This window comes from Sus scrofa, chromosome 15 (genome assembly GCF_054392235.1).
Source record: "Sus scrofa isolate SSC_HxYL_T2T_F1_AM1 chromosome 15, Sscrofa_HxYL_maternal_Yorkshire_Landrace_v2.0, whole genome shotgun sequence".
Lineage (NCBI taxonomy): Eukaryota > Metazoa > Chordata > Mammalia > Artiodactyla > Suidae > Sus > Sus scrofa.
In genome coordinates this window covers 145,345,478-145,366,722 of record NC_139397.1, presented here as the reverse complement: position 1 = coordinate 145,366,722, position 21,245 = coordinate 145,345,478, and the positions used below count along the sequence as shown (strand labels likewise).

The following is a 21,245-nucleotide window of genomic DNA, read 5'->3' as shown; positions in this document are numbered from 1 at the left end:
CAGTGCTTCAGGAAGCAGAAAGCCTCTAAGAACCGTTTATAGATTTATTTGACAACTTCCCAATTCCTGAGAAGTTGGACTGTGGACAAGGTCTGCAGACAGATCATTAGACTTCTCTCTTGCCACAGTCAGGAGCCAGGTCAGAAGGTGTCCACGTGTGGGGACAGAGCCTGGCCACCCAGGGCCTACAGCATAGGGGCCCTGAATACAAAGTTAGCAAAGTTGAGAAGGCAGCTGTGCTCACTGGGGGCCCTCCTGGGCCCCAGTTGTTCTCAGCTCCCTGTGGGCACACACAGCCACCTAGTCTTGGAGGGACTCAGATGATACAACACCCCCAGGAAAAATTCCATAGCCCTGTTCCCCTTTCCAATATCTAGATAAACTATGCATATCAGGAACACTTGCTAATAATCATTTATTGTTTCTATGCAGCAGAAGCCTCTTTTCTTATGGGGGGCAGGCCGTGGGGGCTTTGGGTCCTGCAGCCCTTGTGCTGGGGCCACAACTGGGCCCTCACGCTTGGCGGGGGGACCCTGGTTCAGGCCAGGCACAGCAGAGGCGGTTGCTGGCTGTGCAAATACCCTCTGGCTCCTTGAAGCAGTAAAACCTTAGTTCTTAATCAAAGGAAGCCACAGAGGTTTGGACAGAGAAGGAAAACACAGCCGTGCCTCAACTCCCCTGCGGGCAAGAACGCTTGTCCCTAAGGCTGACTGCTCCTCTGGCTTCCGTGGCGCTGTTTCCTCTTGCGCAGATGCCGCTGGAGCTGCAGCTTGTTGGTGAAGAACATTTGTCTCCAGCCCATGTCCTCGGCCAAGGCCCTCATGTCCGGGGTGATGTGGTCACAGGCCGACTGGACTATCTGCTCCCACAGTTTGTCCGACGTGCACAGCTGGGGGCAGAAAGAGTCAGCAGAGGGTGACATCACACACAGGTTAAGGCAAATCCTTCCCTCACTCGCAAAATCACTCTCCAACTCCCACTGCATGGGAGGCAGTAGAGAAAACACCCCGAATGAATGAAGATGTGCCAGACACGGTTCTGACTCCAGAAATGTCCTCTGTGAGGAGAGAGGCAGGTGCATGAAGCAGTAAAGGACAAAGGACAACATTCAACAAGGACCTACGGAATAGCACAGGGAGCTCTACTCAATAGACTGTGATAGGAGTTCCCGTCGTGGCTCAGTGGTTAACGAATCCGACTAGGAACCATGAGGTTGCGGGTTCCATCCCTGGCCTCGCTCAGTGGGTTAAGGATCCGGTGTTGCTGTGAGCTGTGGTGTAGGTCGCAGACACGGCTCAGATCCCGCGTTGCTGTGGCTGTGGTGTAGGCCGGCGGCTTCAGCTCCGATTGGACCCCTAGCCTGGGAACTTCCATATGCCATGGGAGGGCCCTGGAAAAGGCAAAAAGACCAAAAAAAAAAATAATAATCTGTGATAAACTCTGGGTGTGTGGGGGGAAATGGACGCACATATATGTATAACTGATTCACTCTGCTGCACACCTGAAACTAATACAACATAGTAAGTCAACTATACTCCAATTAAAAAAAAAATTCTTTTAAGAAGAGTTCCTGCTATGGCACAACACGAATGACCAACAGCATCTCTGCAGCACCAGGATGCAGGTTTGATCCTCGGTCTGGCACAGTGGGTGAAAGGATCTGGTGTTGCCACAGCTGTAGCGTAGGTCACAACAGCAGCTCAGATTGATCCCTGGCCTGGGAACTCCATATGCCTCAGGGCGGCCAAAAAAAAAAAGAAAAAAGAAAAAAAAAAAAAAAGGACAAAGCAATACTCAATTAACAGGAGTTCCCACGGTGGCTCAGTGGGTCAAGAACCCAGTTAGTATCTATGAGGATGTGGGTTCGATGCCTGGCCTCGCTCAGTGGGTTAAGGACCCAGCATTGTTTCAAGCCGTGGCCCAGGGCACAGATGTGGCTCAGATCCCACACTGCTGTGGCTGTGGCATAGACTGGCAGTTGCAGCTCTGATTTGACCCCTCGCCCAGAGAACTTCCATATGTTACAGGTGCAGCTGTAAAAAGAAAAAAAAGAATAAAAAATAATTCACAGAATAAACCGAGTTTTGATCTCATTTAAGATGTGAAATGCAAGACAGTTATAAGTAGTACGCACGTGACCTCGTTATTTGTTTCCCTTCCAATCAGCCACATAACAGAAGCTGACAGTGGTGTGGTCAATGGACCTGCCACTCAGCTCTTCCACCCGGTGCCGCAGCGGCTTCTCAAGTGGGAGCCTCGCCAACCCCCGTCCAGCTTGCCTTCATGGGAAGCCCTCACCTAAGTCACCTCTTCCCCGGGCTTGGACAGCTTAGTCCACAGCGAGTCACCCAGTATTGAACCACAACTGCATCAAAGTGAACAAGCAGCCCCCGGAGACTGCCCACCAGCACATCTAAAATTTACCCATTTCTCCCATCTACAGGTTTTACGTGGAGCCCTTTGCATCAAGACATCACACCATGCACGGAGTGGCCCTCGAGATTCGGTCTGCTCCCTGAGCCTGCCGGGCACATCGCAAAGCGAGCCGTTGTCTGGGAATAACCTTCCCTGATGTTCTGCAGCCTGGGCTTTACCTGAGGCCACAAGGTTAAGGACAGACAAGACCCCTCTGGCCCAATATCCACACAAGATTACTTTGCCTCCAAGTTCAGCACTGTCCCTCCCTGGACAGTGGCCAGATGAATCTTGGAACCAGGAGATTTCTGAAGTTGAGTCCGTGCACAGCTGCCACCCTTGTCATCTGGGCACTCAGTAGGGAAAGAAGCTGACATCCAGAGAGCAGATCGCATGCCTCATCAGTCTAATTGCTGAAAAGTCCTATTGGTGAGCTGTCACATGGGACACAAATCTCTATTCTTTGGCTCATTCTGAAAAGTCCATCCAAATACTTCTTCCCCAAACTCCTCATTAATCTCCCAAGCTTGTGTTTTTCAAGATTTTGACCATCTAGTCAAAACATTAGTCTTTGCCTTCTAGAAATTTAAGGGCTGTTGCTCAATAGCAGAATAGTTATCTGCAAAACTCCCATGCTCTTTACGCTAAAAACCTGGAGGGAATTCCCATCGTGGCTCAGCAGTAAGGATCCCAACAAGTGATCATGAGAATTCAGGTTTGATCCCTGGCCTTGCTCAGTGGATTAAGGGTCCGGCATTGCCAGGATCTGTGGTGTAGGTCACAGATGCAGCTCAGATCTGCCGTGGCTCAGATCTGGTTAAGGATCCAGCATTGCCGTGAGTTGCAGTGTAGGTTGCAGACACGGCTCTGATCTGGCATTCCTGTGGCTGTGGCTGTGGCTGTGGCGTAGGCCAGCAGCTACTGCTCCAATTCCACCCCTAGCCTGGGAAAGTCCATACGCCGCAGGTGTGGCCCTAAAAAAAATAATAAAAATAAAATCCTGGGTGTCTGAGCTGTAATTTTCCCAACGACACATGGCACAGGTTACAGCAAGGATCCAGACAGGCCATCACCACACAGGCTACTGACACTGTGAGCACCACTAAATCTGCTGAATCTTATGGAGCAAGTGACCCAACCGCTTATACTGACATCTGGACCAGCAGCCAGGTCCCACTTCAAACTGGCAGCTTGGGAGATCCTGTTGTGGCTCAGCAGATTAAGAGCCCAACACAGTGTCTGTGAAGATGCGGGTTCGATCCCTGGCCTCACTCAGTGGGTCTAGGATCCGGCATTGCCATGAGCTACAGGTGTAGGTTGCAGATGTGGCTGGGATCTGGCATTGCTGTGGCTGTGGCATAGGCCAGTGGCTGCAGCTCTGATTAGATCCCCTAGCCTAGGAACCTCCATGTGCCACAGGCGTGGCCCTAAAAAAAAAAAAAAAAAAACAAAAAAAAACTGGCAGCTTGATGGGTTATTTGGTAAATGAATCAGAGAAGCAAACTCAAATGTGTTATGTGTGCTTGAAAACTACAAAGACCCACAAAGAGCTGTGCTGCTTTCTTTTTTTGTTGTTTTTTTTTTTTACTTTTGAGTTTTTGTTTGTTTGTTTTGGGGATTTTTTTTGGCGGCACTTGCCACAGACAAAAGTTTCCAGGCCAGGGATCACACCCTCACCACAGCAGTGACCTGGGCCACAGCAGTGACAACACCAGATCCTTAACCACCAGTCCCCCAGGGAACTTTGGCATGTCTTAAGGGGCTGAGGACCTTTTCAGCCTCGTGACTCATGGATGCTTCCACGTGGCCCAAGGAAGAAAGCTCTTTCAAAGCCAAGGCCTATCTTGGAGTTCTCGTCATGGATCAGCGGAAAAGAATCTGACGAGTATCCATGAGGACACAGGTTCAATCCCTGGCCTCACTCAGTGGGTTAAGGATCCAACGTTGCCATGAGCTGTGGTGTAGGTCACAGATGTGGCTTGGATCTGGCATTGCTGTGGCTGTGGTGTAGGCCAGCGGTTACAGCTCTTTCGACCCCTAACCTGGGAACCTCCGTACGCCGCAGGTGCAGCCCTAAAAGAACAACAAAAAAAACCCTCAAGGCCTGTCACTGTGGAACCTGCCTGCTGGGATTCCTGTCTCACTGAGGGGAAAAAACATATTCCCAAGCTTAACTCCATCTTTGAAAAGACAGAACCTTTTCCTTATATTCTTCAGGTCCAAGGGAGACAAGTCAACTAGCAAACATTGTTGATTGAGTCCTGGCCCTGCCACGTAATTACTAAATCGCCTTGGACAGTCTACTTATCACTCTGGGCCTGTCTTCACATTGGATCTTGCATCGAGGAGCAGAATAACGTGATTTAAGCACACCAGCGAGGGAGTACGGCTGTCAGGCACAGCCCTGAGCTCCACTGTTCACTCTCACTGGATCTGAGCCTCTGTTTCCATCTCCCTAATCAGGATAAGATGGTCCCTACCCCCCCGCCCCAGCGCTGTTTGAGGATTACAATGGATTACGTACAAGCAGTGCTTAGCACATAGGAGGAATTCCATAAATGGTAGTTATGACGGTATGGACATGACACAAAACTCGTAGTGCCATGAGGATTAAGGATAACACATGTAAAACACATGCAAAAGATGTAATTAATGGGCAGAAAAGGGAAGCAGGACAGCTTGCTGCCCCGCCCATTTCTGAGAAGACCCTGGAAAGACAGCCCCCCGCCCCCCCGCCCCAGGCAGTTAGCTACCAGGGGCCAGTTCAGCTGGCCTGGCTGGGAGCCCGGGAGCCCCTCCTTCCCAGCTGCGGGATTGGGACGCCTCCACCTGTGACACCTGTCTGAAGGTGAGCTGAGTGAGTTCCTGATCGACGTCCGCCGCCAGGGACCATCACTTTAACCCACTTGGCACACCCAGCTGCCTACTATCCACCCTTCCCATAACTCCAGGCTGCCAACCGTTCCACTCTCCCCACCCCTGGCCTGGCCTTGGCTTCGTCCTGCTTTCTTCCCACGCATCTTAACATCTATCCAGGGGCGGGGAAAATAAATCTGTAAGCGTTGATTTCATGACACGGTGACACTCCCTGTTGGGCAGACAGCAGCCAGCACGCTTCCCTTTCATACGTCATTCTATCCTAAATAAATTCCAGTGAAGGAAAAGAATGAATCACAGAGAGAAATGAACAGTATGATAAATCATTATCCAGAGTTCCCCGGTGGCTCCGTGTGTTAAGGATCTCGCGTTGTCACGGCTGTGTATGGGTTCAATCCCTGGCCCAGGAATTTGCACATGTTGTGGGCCCGACCAAAAAATAATTAATTAATTAACTAATTAAAATAAATCATAATTGCTTGCGATCCTTTCTGTGTCAACAGCAAAGCAAAGACTATTACATTCACATCATGAAGCTTACTATTGATCAGCAACACTGGGAGTTCCCGTCGTGGCTCAGTGGTTAACGAAACCGACTAGGATCCATGAGGTTGCGGGTTCCATCCCTGGCCTTGCTCAGTGGGTTAAGGATCCGGCATTGCTGTGAGCTGCACGGCTCGGATCCCGTGTTGCTGGGGTTCTGGCGTAGGCCGGCGGCTACAGCTCCAATTCAACCCCTAGCCTGGGAACCTCCATATGCTGCAGAAGCAGCCCTAGAAATGACAAAAAACAAATACAAAATAATCAGCAGCAGTGACTCTTATGATACTGTGCTCTGCCCCAAACGTTTTGTTGTTAAGCAGGTCATTCCTGATTTTATCCCTTCTTCAACAGTCCTTCAAGGTTCAGTTTCTCTACTCGGATCATAACACATTCTAAATATCAGCAGTAAAGGAAAACTCTAAGAAAATGTCGTAACATTAAAAAACAAAACAGATCTTCTTGGAGTTCCCATTGTGGCGCATCGGAAAGGAATCCAACTAGTATCCATGAGGATGCGGGTTCGATCCCTGGCCTTACTCAGTGGGTTAAGGATCCAGCATTGCTGTGAGTTGTGGTGTAGATCATAGATGTGGCTCGGATCCCACATTGCTGTGGCTGTGGTGTAGGCCAGCAGCTATAGCTCTGATTCCACCCCTAGCCAGGGAACTTCCATATTCCACAGGTGTGACCCAATAAAGCAAAAAAAAAAAAAAAAAAAAAAAAACAAAAAACCTCAGATCTGCTGAACATCCTTTAATAAAAATCTGAGAGTTCCTGTTGTGGCTCAGTGGTTAACAAATCCGACAAGGAACCATAACGTTTCGGGTTCGATCCCTGGCCTCGCTCAGTGGGTTAGGGATTCTGCATTGCCGTGAGCTCTGGTGTAGGTCGCAGACTCGGCTTGGATCCCACATTGCTGTGTCTCTGGCGTAGGCCAGTGGCTACAGCTTCGATTAGACCCCTAGCCTGGGAACCTCCATATGCTGCGGGAGCTGCCCTAGAAAAGGCAAAAAGACAAAAAATTAATTAATTAATTAATTAATTAATTAAAAATTAAAAAAATAAAGTTATTCTATCTTGGATCATCCCAGGATTAACTCTACTGCTCACAATTTATGTCTTTATAATATGCTGCAGCTCCGATTAGACCCCTAGCCTGGGAACCTCCATATGGCGCAGGTGACACCCTAGAAAAAGACAAAAAAAAGAAAAATCTGAACTCACTAACAGTAGTATAGATGCCTATCCTGTTACCAGCACAATACATTTCAAGAAATCAGTGTATCTTACATAATAGAGATTATGGAAGAAAAGTATGAAAATTATGAGGTTTTATAGGAAAGGAAATAATTCTTAAAAGAGAGCTGAAATTTACAGAAGTGTCACTTCATTTATGACGCATATTTTACAATGAAAATATTTAGTTTTGCTTTGCATTATAAGTTAGTCTACAAAATGCTGCCAAGTAGGACTCTCAAACCCTGAGGCTCTTTCGCTTGGTAGATGCCGGGGTGGGAAACCCAAGGTACCCATCCAGAGAATGGTTCCAGCTACTCTGATCCCAAACACAGCTAATCGTGGATGTAGCTCCCCCTGGCGGTGGTGCATGAACTTAAGAGACCTGAGCTATGATAAAAGTTGAAAGAGATCCTAGGGCTTATCTAGCTAGAACCTTTCTTTTCACAAATGTGGACATTAAGGCTTAGAGAAGATAAGGGTGTGACTGCCCAAAGCTCATGGTGACAAGTAGCTGAGCAAAGACTAGAACCCTGCTCTCTGGCCTCCACTGATTTAAACACCCACACAGCCTCTCCGCATTGGAAATGGGAAAACAGCCCCCCCCACCCCCGCTCCAAGCTTCCAGCCTTTCCAAGTCTTATGAGATATTTCGGCTGCACCATTTTCATATCAAATGGTCAAATGATTGGCCTGGACACTTAGAACCGGGTTGTAAGAAAACGCAGATGACAGAGAGAGTTTATTTCCTTACTGGGTCTCACTAGGGCCTGTTCTTGAGTCAGCACCAAGGTGAATACATTTTTCTTTTTCGGGCTGCACCTGCGGCATGTGGAAGTTCCCAAGTTAGGGGTTGACTCAGAGCTGTAGTTGCCAGCCCACACCACAGCCACAGCAACACCAGATATGAGCTGTGTCTGCGACCTACACCACAGCTCATGGCAACACCAGATCCTTAACCCACTGAGCAAGGCCAGGGATCAAATCCGCAACCTCATGGTTCCTAGTCAGATTCCTTTCGGCTGTGCCACAGCGGGAACTCCAATAGTCAGATTCTTAACTCAGCAGAGCTTCCCCTGAACCACAACGGGAACTCCCAAGGTGAATATGTTTATTTGCTTGTCATGATTGTCCCTTCCCCACCTGGACCTCAGCAGCCCCCAGGAAGACCCCATGTGGCAGCCCTGACCTCCGTGAGCTCATGACGACCCCAAGGCTGACCCCAAGACGGTCCAGGACACTGTGACAATGGATTCAGCTTTCAGGGATGTGTGTTCACATTAGCCAAGTTCCCAAAGGATGTCTCTTTGCTGGCTTACCCTGAGAAATATAACCATCCAGCCACCTGACCTCCAGATGCTCCGAGGCTCGGGCAACAGGGAACGCGGGTGAGGGATGGCAGCTGGATGCCCCTGATCGTTGATGCCATTAAGTCTGATAAGTGAAAACGCCCATCCTCAGATGTAGGCTAGCACCACAGGCTCTCCCAGGCTCAGGCGCCCATCCGCCCCAGCGTCCCCATGCCCTCTAGCTCTCTCGTGTGTCTTTATACCCCCAGGGCAGACCCAATTCTTCAGAGTGCAGTCTGACCTTCGGAACCTTTGCTATTAAGGTAACCTTGCAGCTCTCAGTTTGAATAGGATCCATTAAAGCATCACTTGTTTCTCCGTGTTCGTTTTTCAAGACACATGGATCAAGTTGCTGCCTTGAAATTTACTGTCATTGTCTATGTAGACCGTGTCTGGACCCCGTTTCATTTTTACACAAACCTGGTCAAAACCCTGTCTCCTCTGGAGTCCCCCCCGCCCCATGGTTAAAGTGCACATGTGCTCTGAAAAAAAAAAAAAAAAAAGCATCACTGACCACGTCCCTGCAGATCTGTCCCCACCCCCACCCCACCCACCTGCCTCAGCCTCTCCAGTTTCATTTCAAGCTCTTCTATCTCCCAGCCCTTCATTCTAGCAGCAGCGGCTTTATTTCTGTTCTTCCCTCTTCAGAGCCTTTGACCAAGCTGTTCCCTCTGCCTGGACTATTCAGCTTCCCACTCTTAGCCTGGCTCACTCCCACCTGTCAGGTGCATGCCCCTTCCTCAGGGCAGCCTCTGGTCAGGCTGTGTCCCTCACAGCCCCCCCACATCACTCCCCTGAGCTCTGATCACAGCTCTCACTGAACAACTAGAGAGTTAATCGTGCTCTCTCTCTCAAAGCTCCTTGAAGATGGACCCTGTGACTCTTTCCAGCTTCAAGCCCTCAGCTCCCAATTCAGTGCCTGGCCGGCAGCAAGGGCTCCACGATCATGACTCACCCACTGCACAAAGCCCCTAGTAGAGTGCTGAGGACAGTGGTCCACTCCCAGGATCACAGCCAGAACAGGGCAGGAAGTCAGTTCTGCCCCCTGCTGGCCCTTAGGACTCTGGGCAGTTTAGCTAATCTTGCTGATTCTTAGCTTTCTTATCTATAATGCAAGGGTAATAATAGTATCTACATCATAGGGTTTTTGAGAACTAAATGAAATGAAATAATGCTCAGTGCATTGCCAGACCTCAGTAAGTGTTCAGCAAGCAGGATAACCTCTTTCCCCAGAGTACGCACTCCCTTCTTTCTCCAGGCTCAAGGGGGCACAGCATTACTGTCCCCGTAGACTACAGTATCTTGCCTAATTCTCTCTATATATTTAATGACTTAAAGTCACATGTATTGTGGAGTTCCCATTGTGGCTCAGCAGTAATGAACCCAACTAGCATCCATGAGGTTGCGGGTTCGATCCCTGGCCTCACTCAGTAAGTTAAGGATCTGGTGTTGCCGTGAGCAGTGGTGTAGGTCACAGACAAGGCTCGGATCTGGCATTGCTGTGGCTGTGACGTAAGCTGGCAGCTGGAGCTCCGATTGTACCCCTAGCCTGGGTGCAGCCCTAGAAAAGACAGAAGAAAGAAAAGACACCGATGGAGAGCAATACATAATATGCTTTTTAAGAGTGTATGTACACATATGCTCACACGTCACACACATGTTTGCACTTGTATGTGCATAGACTACCTCTGGAAGGATGTTCAAAACATTGGTAATATGATCGCTGCTGGAGATGAGAATTAGAGGCATGCGGGTCAAGAATTGGGGGGGGGTGGAGAATTACTACATGTTAAAAGACATATAATTTTTATTCTTGGAGTTCCTGTTGTGGCTTCTCTGGTTAAGAATCCAGTATAGTGTCCATGAAGATGCAGGTTCAACCCCTGGCCTCACTCAGTGGGTTGAGGATCCCACACAGGCTGTGGCACCGGCGGGCAGCTACAGCTCTGATTCGACCTCTAGCCCAGGAACTTCCATATGCCACAGGTGTGGCTGTCGAAAGAAAAAAAGAAAAAAGAAATCTAGTTTTTCTTTTTTCTTTTTTTTTTTTTTTTAGGGCCATACCCACAGCATGTGGAGGTTCCCTGGCTAGGGGTAGAATTGGAGCTGTAGACACCAGCCTACACCACAACCATAACAACATCAGATCCAAGCTGCATCTGTGACCTACACCATAGCTCACGGCAACATTAGGCCCTTAACCCACTGAGCAAGGCCAGGGATCGAACCTGCAACCTCATGGTTCCTAGATGGATTCGTTTCAGCTGTGCTAGGATAGGAACTCCAAAGACATTTAATTTCTCAAAAATTTCCAAGCTGGTTACTGTAATGCAAATTGATTTTCTTTTTCAAAAATATGAACAAAATTGAAATATCACAAAGCTCAAAAGAGAAGCATTCAGGAGTTAAGGTGGTGGGTCAGAGGGAGACCATTCCTCCAAAAAGAAGCAGCATAAGCAAAGGCCCAGGGGCACAGAAAGCCCAGTACACAGGACAGCTACATGCAGTCCCCTAGCTAAGGTTGAGGATGAGAGGCAGGGCCCAGGCGCCATGGCCTGAAGGGCCAGTTAAGACTGGATCTCATTCTGAAAATGATGGGACGTCACTAAGGGTCACTGAGCAGGGCAGTGACAGGACCAGAGTGCATTTTAGAAAGGCCACTCTCAGCCTGCACAAGAGCAGCCAATGAAGCAGTAAAGAGGCAGCCGGGAGAGCTCCTGCCAGAGAACCCCAGCAGCGGAGCTGGGTCAGGATGCAGAAGTCCTTGTCCTTTGGATGGGACAACCAAAAGGTCACAGGGACTGAGGCCAGAGATATTTAGGCAGCGGACAGAGTGAAAATGAGAGAGCAGGTGCAGCCTGACAGAAGAACAGTGGTTCCCAGAAGTTTGCTTTGTTTTTGTTTTTCTCCTTTTTAGGGCCTCACTCTCTGCATATGGAAGTTCCCAGGCTGAGGGTCGAATTGGAGCTGTAGCTGCTGGCCTACACCACAGACACAGCAACATGGGATCCAAGCTGTGTCTGGGACCTACACTACAGCTCAGGGCAACGCTGGATCCTTAACCCACTGAGCAAGGCCAGGGATCGAACCCGCAACCTCACGGGTCCTAGTTGGATTTGTTTCCACTGCGCCATGATGGGAACTCCAGGAGTATATTCTTCAAGGCCCTCACATAATCTTAGGAAAAATCAGGTAAAGGAGTGAATAACGGAGCAGAACATCGTGGCTCAGTGGTAACAAACCTGACTAGGATCCATGAGGATGCGGGCTGGGTTAAGGATCTGGTGTTGCCATGACCTGTGGTGTGGGTCGCAGATGCGGCTTGGATCCCACTTTGCTGTGGCTGGGGTGTAGGCCAGCAGCTGCAGTTCCAATGCGATCCCTAGCCTGGGGAGTGCAGCCCTACACACACACACACACACACACAAAAGTAAGAAGTATGTAACAACAACCACACAGAGGAGAAAGTGACAGCTTGAAATCCCTCGGGCTAGACCCTGGAGCTGGGTGGCAAGGGGCAGTGGCCTTGAACAGGAGAGAAAACTTCCCTCTCTGAGACCACAGGAAAGGGGACAGAGACACAAATAATTTGCTAAAAAATTTGCCCTCAGAAGTTTGAAAGGAAAGACTTCATTAATAAGATAATAAATGATGAGGCATAACAGGTCACTAAAACTCTTTTATCAATAAAGGGGAAAATAGTCAGTGGAAAACACAAAATTCAGATTGAAGACAGAAACGAATGGTTACTATTACACACAAAGAAAAAAGCAGCAGCCTTGGACCATGTGCCAGCTTCGAATAATTCTGCACCGCAAGGATTCTGGGGGCTGAAGTCAGCAACCTGGAAAGCCTTAGTCTAGAGCATCGGGTAAATTATGAAGGCTATTTTCAAGATTGCGCTAAACTAATGGCAGGACATGGAAAGGCAGAGTAATAGGGAGTGGAAAGACAGTTGCTGCATGTCAGGAATCAATTCCACCAGACGCTGCAGTTGCCACCACTTCCCTATCGAATCTTTCCATTTACTTGCAAGACAAACCCCTGCAGAAGCTTCGAATACATCCTCCCTGCTCTATTTTACTTACTTAAAACTCTCCTCCAGGAAGAATCATTTTGTAATATACAGAAAGAGCAAATCCTACGCCCTGCTCCTGGAACTAACACAGTGTTGTAGGCCAGTTATGCTTCAATTAAAAAAAAAAAAAAAAAAAAAAAACAGCAAACAAACAAAAATTCTCCATCATATGAATGATGAATAATCAGGTTCTTAGCAGCCGTGAGTACAAAATCTTACCTTTCATACATTTTTTAAACAGCAAAAATATACACGGCACAATGATTATCCATAGTACTTGTTTATGGCCCTTCATTTTAGGGAGCAAAAATCACCTATATGTGTTTTTGCATTTAAAGGGGGTACATTAAGTAAAGACAGATTGGACAACAAAATTAATCAAAATTAAAAGTCAAGACAATTTACTGCTTACCTTTAGAATGGCTAGGCATTAGGATAGACATTACCACATTTTTTTTTTAATTGGTGTTGAACTGTATATAGCTTTTGACATTATTTTGTGTTAACCTATTTTTTTTTTTTTTTGTCTTTTTGTCTTTTCTAGGGCCACTCCTTTGGCATATGGAGGTTCCCAGGCTAGGGGCCGAATCGGAGCTGTAGCCGCCGGCATACACCAGAGCCACAGCAATGCAGGATCCGAGCCACATCTGCAACCTACACCACAGCTTACGGCAACGCCGGATCCTTAACCCACTGAGCAAGGCCAGGGATCGAACCCGCAACCTCATGGTTCCTAATTGGATTCGTTAACCACTGAGCCATGACGGGAACTCCTAATAAAACTTTTTTAAAAATTAAAAAAGAAAGCAATGAAAGTTTAAAACACCGCTTTAAAAAAAGACATTCTATTTCATTACTGTGAAAAAAATGTTGACTTTTTAGGTAATAAAATCGTGATTTGGATCATCTTGGGAGATGTTGCATGTTCTCTTATAAGTGGACGTTGCCCTGGTACATTCCAGATAAATACCGAGTAAGGGTCTTTCAGTTGCAAGCAACAGACTCCAACCCTGATAACTTCAGCCAAAAAGGATTTAACGAAAGGATAGCATGTGTGTGTGTGTTTAGGCGCTGACAGAGCTCTAGAGTTGAAGAAATAGCTGAGGGGGCAGATCCCAGGGCGCCTTTCAGGATCCAGGGAGAAGAACCACAGAGTTGCATCAAGGCCCTAACATCGCTTGAAATCAGCACCTGTTGTGTTTTCTGTTCCTGTGTCCTCATCCTGAGGATTCAAAGTACTAAGAGTCAGAGTTCCCATCATGGCTCAGCAGTCACAAACCCAACTAGGATCCATGAGGATGCGGGTTCGATCCCTGGCCTCGCTCAGTGGGTTAAGGGTCCGGCGTTGCTGTGAGCTGTGGTGTAGGTCGCAGACACGGCTCGGATCTGATGTGACTGTGGCTGTGGTGTGGGCCAGCAGCAACGGCTCAGATTCAACTCCTAGCTTGGAAACATCCCTATGCTGTAGGCTCAGCCCTAAAAAAAGACAAAAAAAAAAAAAGTCAGTGAGAGTCTATTTAGTGAGCTCGAGGCCTGGGGGAAAACAGTGCATGGCAATGAACAGTGCTTCAGAACCACCCGTAGTGGGAGGTAGGTGATCCAGAAAAGGGCTTTTACTGAAAGAAATGGAAATGGATGGGGAGTAATCACGACTTGCTCTGTTCTCTTCTCCATCATGCCTCTGCTTGAGTTTCTGCCTTGGCTTGCAACACTCCTTTGACCTGGAATGCACCTGGCCAGACCAGCGGACAAATTCCCATCACCCTCTCAAAACCCGGATAAAGTAAGGCACGTCTGCAAAGTCAGGCAGAGGAAATCGCCTTACACGTCTTTGTACCTTATTCACACTCCCCTTGTTGAATTGCTCACACTATAGTGCAGTGATGTGCATCTGTAAGGATCTCTCCTATGGACGTAAGTTCCTTGAGGGCAAGAATAATGCCTTCTCGGAAGTTTCCATTGTGGCTCAACTGTAGTGAGCCTGACTAGTATCCATGAGGATGTGGGTTTGATCCCTGGCCTAGCTCAGTGGGTTAAGGATCCAACATTGCCACGTGCTGTGGTGTAGGTTGAAGATGAGGCTCGGATCTGGTGTTGCTGTGGCTGGGGTATAGGCTGGCAGCTGCAGCTCTGATTTGAGCCCTGGCCTGGGAACTTCCATGTGCTGCAGGTGCAGCCCTAAAAAGCACAAAAATAATAATAACAAATGTCTTCTCAACTCTGATGTCTCTTCTGTGCCTTAGGATAGCACCTGTCATAAGGTAAGTTTTCAACAAAGGCTTTCTGGAATAAATGCAAACAATAAACCACTGCTATACTGGAAAAAAAAAAAAAATGGAGTTCCCATCATGACGCAGTGGAAACGAATCTGACCAGGAACCATGAGATTGCAGGTTTGATCCCTGGCCTTGCTCAGTGGGTTAAGGACCCAGTATTGCCGCGGCTCTGGTGTAGGCCGGCAGCTTCAGCTGTACAGCACCGATTAAACCCCTAGCCTGGAAACCTCCATATGCCATGGGAGCAGCCCTAAAAAGACAAAAACAAAAACAAACAAAAAAAAACTTCAAACAAAATTAAACTAATTTGAAAGTTCCCACATGGTGCAGCATGCATCCGCGTTGCCACAGTTGTGGCACAGGTCAAAACTGCAGTGTGGGTTTGATCCCTGGCCTGAGAACTTACACATGCTGCAGGCACAGCCAAAATAATAATAATAAATTAAATTAAGGATGCACAAGAAAAATTCTTTAAAAAAAAAAAAAAATTCTATATAGCCGCAGGGTAATTGCCGCTTACCTTGGCAAATCTTCGTGATGTTTGAGAAAGCCTGGCAATGTCTTCGAGATCCAGATACGAAATGATATTCAGGAGCAAACTGTCTGAGAGCCGCTCAAGGAAGTCAAATTTACCTTCACATAAATTGAAGACATAGTCTAATATCTTCGCACCAAATATTAACGCAATTTGGACTGTAAGTCAAAGAAGCCAACACAGCAACATGGTTATCCTGTGCGGTCGGATAAAACTACGATCATTATCAGTAAGACAAGCTGTGGGGCATTTTCCCCTGAGAGTGATATTAGATTTTGCTGAGTCATTCCTACCTTCTCCAAGCTACCTTTGGGACCCACGGTCTGTATTGATGAGGAATTTGTTTCCAAGAGCTGTCCTTGCCTGAGACTGGAATTTTTAGGTACACTTACTGCATGACATAGTGATGGACTGTGCCAAATTCCAGCCCAGACGTCTGACTAAATTAGTCTCAGCGACATCCTCATCTTCATCCTTGCATCTCCATGACTATGCCGGGGGCTGGTCCATGTGGTGGTCTTACCAACAGCCTACCACCTTCCTCCAAGGTGGTGTGAAACACATTAGTATCTCTGTATTTTGATTGATTTTTGTTCTCTTATTGTTTTACACTTCTGTGTGTGTGTGTGTGTGTGTGTGTGTGTGTGTGTGTGTGTGTGTCTTTTTAGGGCCACACTCAAGGCATATGGAGGTTCCCAGGCTAGGGGTCGAATTGGAGCTGTAGCCACTGGCCTATACCAGAGCCACAGCAACGCAGGATCCGAGCCCCCGTCTGGGACCTACACCACAGCTCATGGCAACACTGGACCCTTAACCCACTGATTGAGGCCAGGGATCAATCCCACGTCCTCATGGATACTAGTTGGGTTCGTTAACCACTGAGACGCAACGGAAACTTCATTTTACACTGTTTATCGAACTTTTTTCCTTCTTCATTGCCTTATTTCATTTCTATCTTTACATGATTTAAAAAAAAATAGAAAGAGGTGGAGTTCCTGCTTTGGCACAGTGGGTTAGTGATCTGACTTGTCTCTGTGGTGGCACCAGTTCGATCTGGCGTTGCTTGGCCCAGAAACTTCTGCATGGTGCTAGTGTGGCTGAAAAGGGGGGGGGGGGGAATAGAAAGAGGCAAAGAAAAAAAACCAGATGCATATTTTATGAAAATGGTGTCAACTTTTGCCTACTATCTTTCATGCCTTTTCAGTTATTTCCATATTAGGAAATAGTTCACAAAGAATCAACCAACACAATGACCTGCTTCAACATGTTTAATGTAGGAAAAAACAGGCTTGGTGTGTTTTTTCATCCCAGCTCTCCGAATACCCAAGAAATGGCTAATACATGGTTATAAACAATAAAATATAACATAACATTGTAAATCAACTCTACTTCAATTTTTAAAAAAATTAAAGTTCCTGCTATGACACAGAGGGTTAAGAATCCATCTGCAGTGTCTCGGGTTGCTGTGGAGGTGCTGGCTTCAGTCCCTGGCTAAATGCTGTGGGTTAAGGGATCTGGGGTTGCCACAGATTAGGTCGGAGCTGTGGCTTGGACTGAAATTTGTTTGGAAGGATACATGTTCAAATTATAACCATGGTTAAATCCAGGTGGTGCTTTTTCTTTTCTTCATTTTATCTGTATTGTGTAATCTTTCTATAATGAAATCCATTGTATCGATGTAATGTTTTCAATTCTAGGATGAAGGGCTGGAAGGAGGGTATGTGTGTGGATTCCAGGGGTGCCAAAGATGGAGAATTTCCTGGTTTCTTGAAGTTCATTTTTTCACTGCTGACTCTCCAAGCACCACTCTACCTGGACTTCCCAGAGAGCTTCTCTTAGGACAGAAAGAGTACACTCTCTGCAGGGGACTAACTGTCCACGATTGGGGGACCACCTTCCTTCCCAACCTGGAACATTCCTTCTGAGGCAAGAGGGATGGAGCTGTCGCGAATACTAGGCTCCCTGCAGAAGCAGAGAGACTGGCGAGTCTGGAGGTGGATGGAGCTCCGATTTCAAAATGAATGTAAGGTATGGGCTATGTTTATGTAAAAGCTCTAATTGTGCTAACTTGGAAGAGCCCGGCATATAAGATTTCTCTCCAAAACTGGTTAGTCCAGCTTTCTAGAGGCATTAAGAGTTTAGTTGCTTCTAAATTCCAAGTGTTTTTCATTTGAAGCGCTTCTAAGATCCAAGGGGTTTGGGGGGGGGGTGCAGGGAGATAACCCTTCAAAAACATTCTAAGAGGGTAGTGGGGTTTTTTGGGGGGTTTTTTTGTTTTGTTTTCTTTTTGTCTTTTTAAGGTTTCTTGGGCCGCTCCCGGAACATATGGAGGTTCCCAGGCTAGGGGTCCAATCAGAGCTACAGCCACCGGCCTACACCACAGCCACAGCAACGCAGGTTCTGAGCCATGTCTGCAACCTACCCCACAGCTCAGGGCAACGCCAGATCCTTAACCCACTGAGCAAGGCCAGGGATCAAACCCAAAACCTCATGGTTCCTAGTCGGATTCGTTAACCACTAAGCCAGGACGGAAATTCCATGAGAGGGTAGATATGAAGAAACCTTGCCTACCAGCAGATTAAGAAAAAAGAAAGGGGAAAAAAAAAAAAAAAAGCAGTACTTACTGGAAAAACAAAACAAAGTAAAACACTTAGTATAATAAAAATCCCTTAAAATAACTGGGAGCATTTGAACATTTATATGTCAGGAAAGCAGGCTCAAAGCATGGTTAGATGTTTTACTAACAAAGTCTTTAAAATGCTAACATTATAAAAGGACATATATACCTAAGTACGTAATGTGATAGTTTCAAAGTGTTCAGGTGTTGGGGTACTTAGAAAAAAATTCTTTTGACTTATTTGTATTTTTTTTCAGCCACACCTATGGCATATAGAAGTTCCCAGGCCAGGGATCAAATCCTATGCCACAGCCATGGCAATGCTGGATCCTCAACCCACTGCACCAGGCTGGGAATTGAACCCAGGTCACCTCAGAGGCAACACCAGATCCATAACCCACTGTGCTACAGCAGGAACTCCTCCAACATTTATTTAAAAAAAAAAAAAATGTTGGAGTTCCTGCTATGGCACAGCAGCATGTCAGCGTCTCTGAAGTGCCAGGATGAAGAAGGTTTGATCCCCAGCCCAGCACAGTGGGTTAAAGGATCCAGCATTGCCACATCTGTGGCATAGGTTGCAACTTCAGGGCTGGGATCTGATCTCTAGCCTGGGAACTCCATATGCCATGGGTGAGGCCATAAAATAGCAAAAAAAAGAAAAAAAGAAAAAACCATAGAAAAAGAAATCTTTTCTATATAGTGGATGAAATTTTAGCAACGTTATTGCCTGCTATGATATGGAAAGAAGGGAATATCCCTAATGAGTGTAGGATTTGACTAACGAGATTTCCAAGCAGTGTTGTTGAACATGCCGCCTGACTTCATTTTGCTGCTTACAGTAAAATGTGAGAAGAGATAAGCTAAAAGAAAGTCTCTTAAAAGGGAACCAGGATTTGCCGGTTTCAAACTTTCTCTGCCTTGTTCAAAAATGCTAAGGTTAAGCAATGACCCTCCAGGTAGGGATCAAATCCAGAGCAATGTCAGGAAAACATGTATAAAGATGATGCTGAGGGAGTTTCTGTTGTGGCTCTGCAGAAACGACTCCAGCTAGTATCCATGAGGATGCAGGTTGGATCCCTGGCCTCGCTCAGTTGGTTAAGGATCTGGCATTGCCGTGAGCTGTGGTGCAGGTCAGACTCAGCTTGGATCCCATGTTGCTGTGGCTGTGGGGTAGGCCAGCAGCTACAGCTCTACAGCTCTGATTTTACCCCCAGCCTGGGAACTTCCATGTGTGTGGTTCCACCCCCCCCCCAAAAAAAAAAGATGATGCTGAGGGCGTAGATATAAAATGCTTTGATAAGAACTATTCGGTGAAATTCTAGAGCTTCCAAGAAGCTTAAGGATGTGTCACTCGGGAGTCAAGGGCAGAAACCCAAGGTAAAGGAGGATGGTTTGTCTCAAAAAGATGTGTAGGTGGTTTTGTCTAAAGGCGTGAACACCAATAAGAACAATAGACAACACATGAAGTTTTTAAGAAAATTATATCAGCAGAAACACTGACTGCCAGCTTGAACTGAAAGGGTTCAGAGGCAGTAGGAAAGGAAAGATGACGCTGGACCCCCAAGCTTCTACAAGCAGGAAGGAAGCTGAGAAAACTACACCTGCAAACATGGGCTACATTTTGCCAAAAAGAAAGGATGACTCAGGATGGAACCAAGAGTCCAGAGGGGAAGCCAAGAGCCATAAAGAGTCTAGGGTTAGGTCTGGAGCCCTAATCAAGAACTAATAGGAATTCCCGTCGTGGCTCAGTGGTTAACAAATCCGACTAGGAACCATGAGGTTGCAAGTTCGACCCCTGGCCTTGCTCAGTGGGTTGAGGGTCTGGCATTGTGGTGAGCTCTGTTCTAGGTCACAGACACGGCTTGGATCTGGCGTTGCTGTGGCTCTGGCGTAGGCCAATGGCTAGAGCTCTGATTAGACTCCTAGCCTAGGAACCTCCATATGCGGTGGGTGCAGCCCTAGAAAAGACAAAAAGACAAAGACAAAAAAAAAAAAAAAAGAACTAATAGAGTGCTCCCTTTGGCAGCACATGTACTAAAACTGGAAGGATACAGAGAAAATTAGCATGGCCCCTGTGCAAGGATGACACGCAAATTCATGAAGTGTTCCATATTTTTTGGACTTGGAGAATAGACTTGTGCTTGCCAAGGGGGAGGGGGAGGGAGTGGGATGGATTGGGAGCTTGGGGTTAATAGATGCAGACTATTGCCTTTGGGATGGATTAGGAATGAGACCCTGCTGTGTAGCACTAGGAACTATGTCTAGTCACTTATGATGGAGCATGATACCGTGAGAAAAAAGAATGTGTACATGTATGTGTAACTGGGTCACCATGCTGTACAGTAGGAAAAAAAATAATCTATTGGGGAAATTAAAAAACAAACAAGAACTAATAGGGAATTCCCATTATGGCTCAACAAGTTGAGAACCTGACTAGTATCCATGAGGATGCGGGTTTGATCCCTGGACTCGTTCAGTGGATCAGGGATCCAGTGTTGCCATGAGCAGCAGCATTGGTGGGAGATGCAGCTGAGAGCTGGCGTTGCTTCGGCTGTGGCAAAGGCCTGCAGCTGCAGCTCTGATTTGACCCCTAGCCTAAGAACTTCCATATGCCATGGGTGCAGGCCTAAAAAGACAAAAAATAAAAAACAAACAACCTGTGCCCTGCTGGACGTCAGAATTGCTATAGACCAATGACTCCCATGGCGCTACCATTTCCCCACTGTATTCAGTGATTCTCTCGTGCCTGTCCCACCATGATAGGCTGGGGAGGGAAAGAGAAAACTTATTAGTTCCCTGGCTTCAGATCTAGAGGGAATATCCTTGAGCAGCTGTATTTAAGGCATTACCGGAGCTCCCGTCGTGGCGCAGTGGTTAACGAATCCGACTAGGAACCATGAGGTTGCGGGTTCGGTCCCTGCGCTTGCTCGGTGGGTTAAGGATCCGGTGTTGCTGTGAGCTGTGGTGTAGGTTGCAGACGCGGCTCGGATCCCGCGTTGCTGTGGCTCTGGCGTAGGCCGGAGACTACAGCTCCCATTCGACCCCTGGCCTGGGAACCTCCATATGCCGCGGGAGCGGCCCAAGAAATAGCAAAAAGACAAAAAAAAAAAAAAAAATAAGGCATTACCCCCAAGGAGCCCCATCCACATATGGACCTGATTTATATGAGGAGATTTGAACTACTAAAGATATACTCCAAGAAGAAAGAAATGTACCCAGAAGGAAAGAATAGAATTTCAGAAGCAATGAAGATGAAAGACACAGTAGTAACCCAGGCAAATCTAAACAACCACTACTGCATAAAGCTTGTTCTAAATAA

At 47.1% G+C, this 21,245-nt stretch overlaps 2 protein-coding genes and 1 non-coding gene across 8 annotated transcripts in view; 2 read left to right on the top strand and 1 right to left on the bottom strand.

The window, feature by feature from the left end:
- SLC16A14 (solute carrier family 16 member 14) overlaps window positions 1-5,779 on the top strand; it is a 57,649-nt gene extending 51,870 nt beyond the window's left edge. For 2 of the 4 annotated variants that reach the window (XR_014830210.1, XM_085000671.1), the window contains one exon: window positions 2,444-5,779. Coding sequence is in view for 1 of the 4 variants with exons in the window: in XM_085000671.1 (XP_084856797.1) it covers window positions 2,444-2,572 (129 nt within the window). In the remaining 3 variants the exon portion in view is untranslated. The remainder of the gene's footprint in view (window positions 1-2,443) is intronic. The other 2 variants (XR_014830211.1, XR_014830209.1) reach the window with 2 other exon arrangements.
- The window catches only part of FBXO36 (F-box protein 36), an 89,845-nt gene continuing 69,001 nt past the window's right edge, over window positions 402-21,245 (bottom strand). For 2 of the 3 annotated variants that reach the window (XR_014830219.1, XM_021075100.2), the window contains 2 exons: window positions 15,295-15,467; window positions 402-889 (listed from right to left, as the gene is read on the bottom strand). Coding sequence is in view for 1 of the 3 variants with exons in the window: in XM_021075100.2 (XP_020930759.2) it covers window positions 701-889; window positions 15,295-15,467 (362 nt within the window). In the remaining 2 variants the exon portion in view is untranslated. The remainder of the gene's footprint in view (window positions 890-15,294; window positions 15,468-21,245) is intronic. The other variant, XR_014830220.1, reaches the window with a different exon arrangement.
- On the top strand, window positions 19,937-20,043 carry LOC146396183 (U6 spliceosomal RNA). The gene has a single exon (XR_014830648.1). It is a non-coding gene; the product is annotated as a U6 spliceosomal RNA (small nuclear RNA).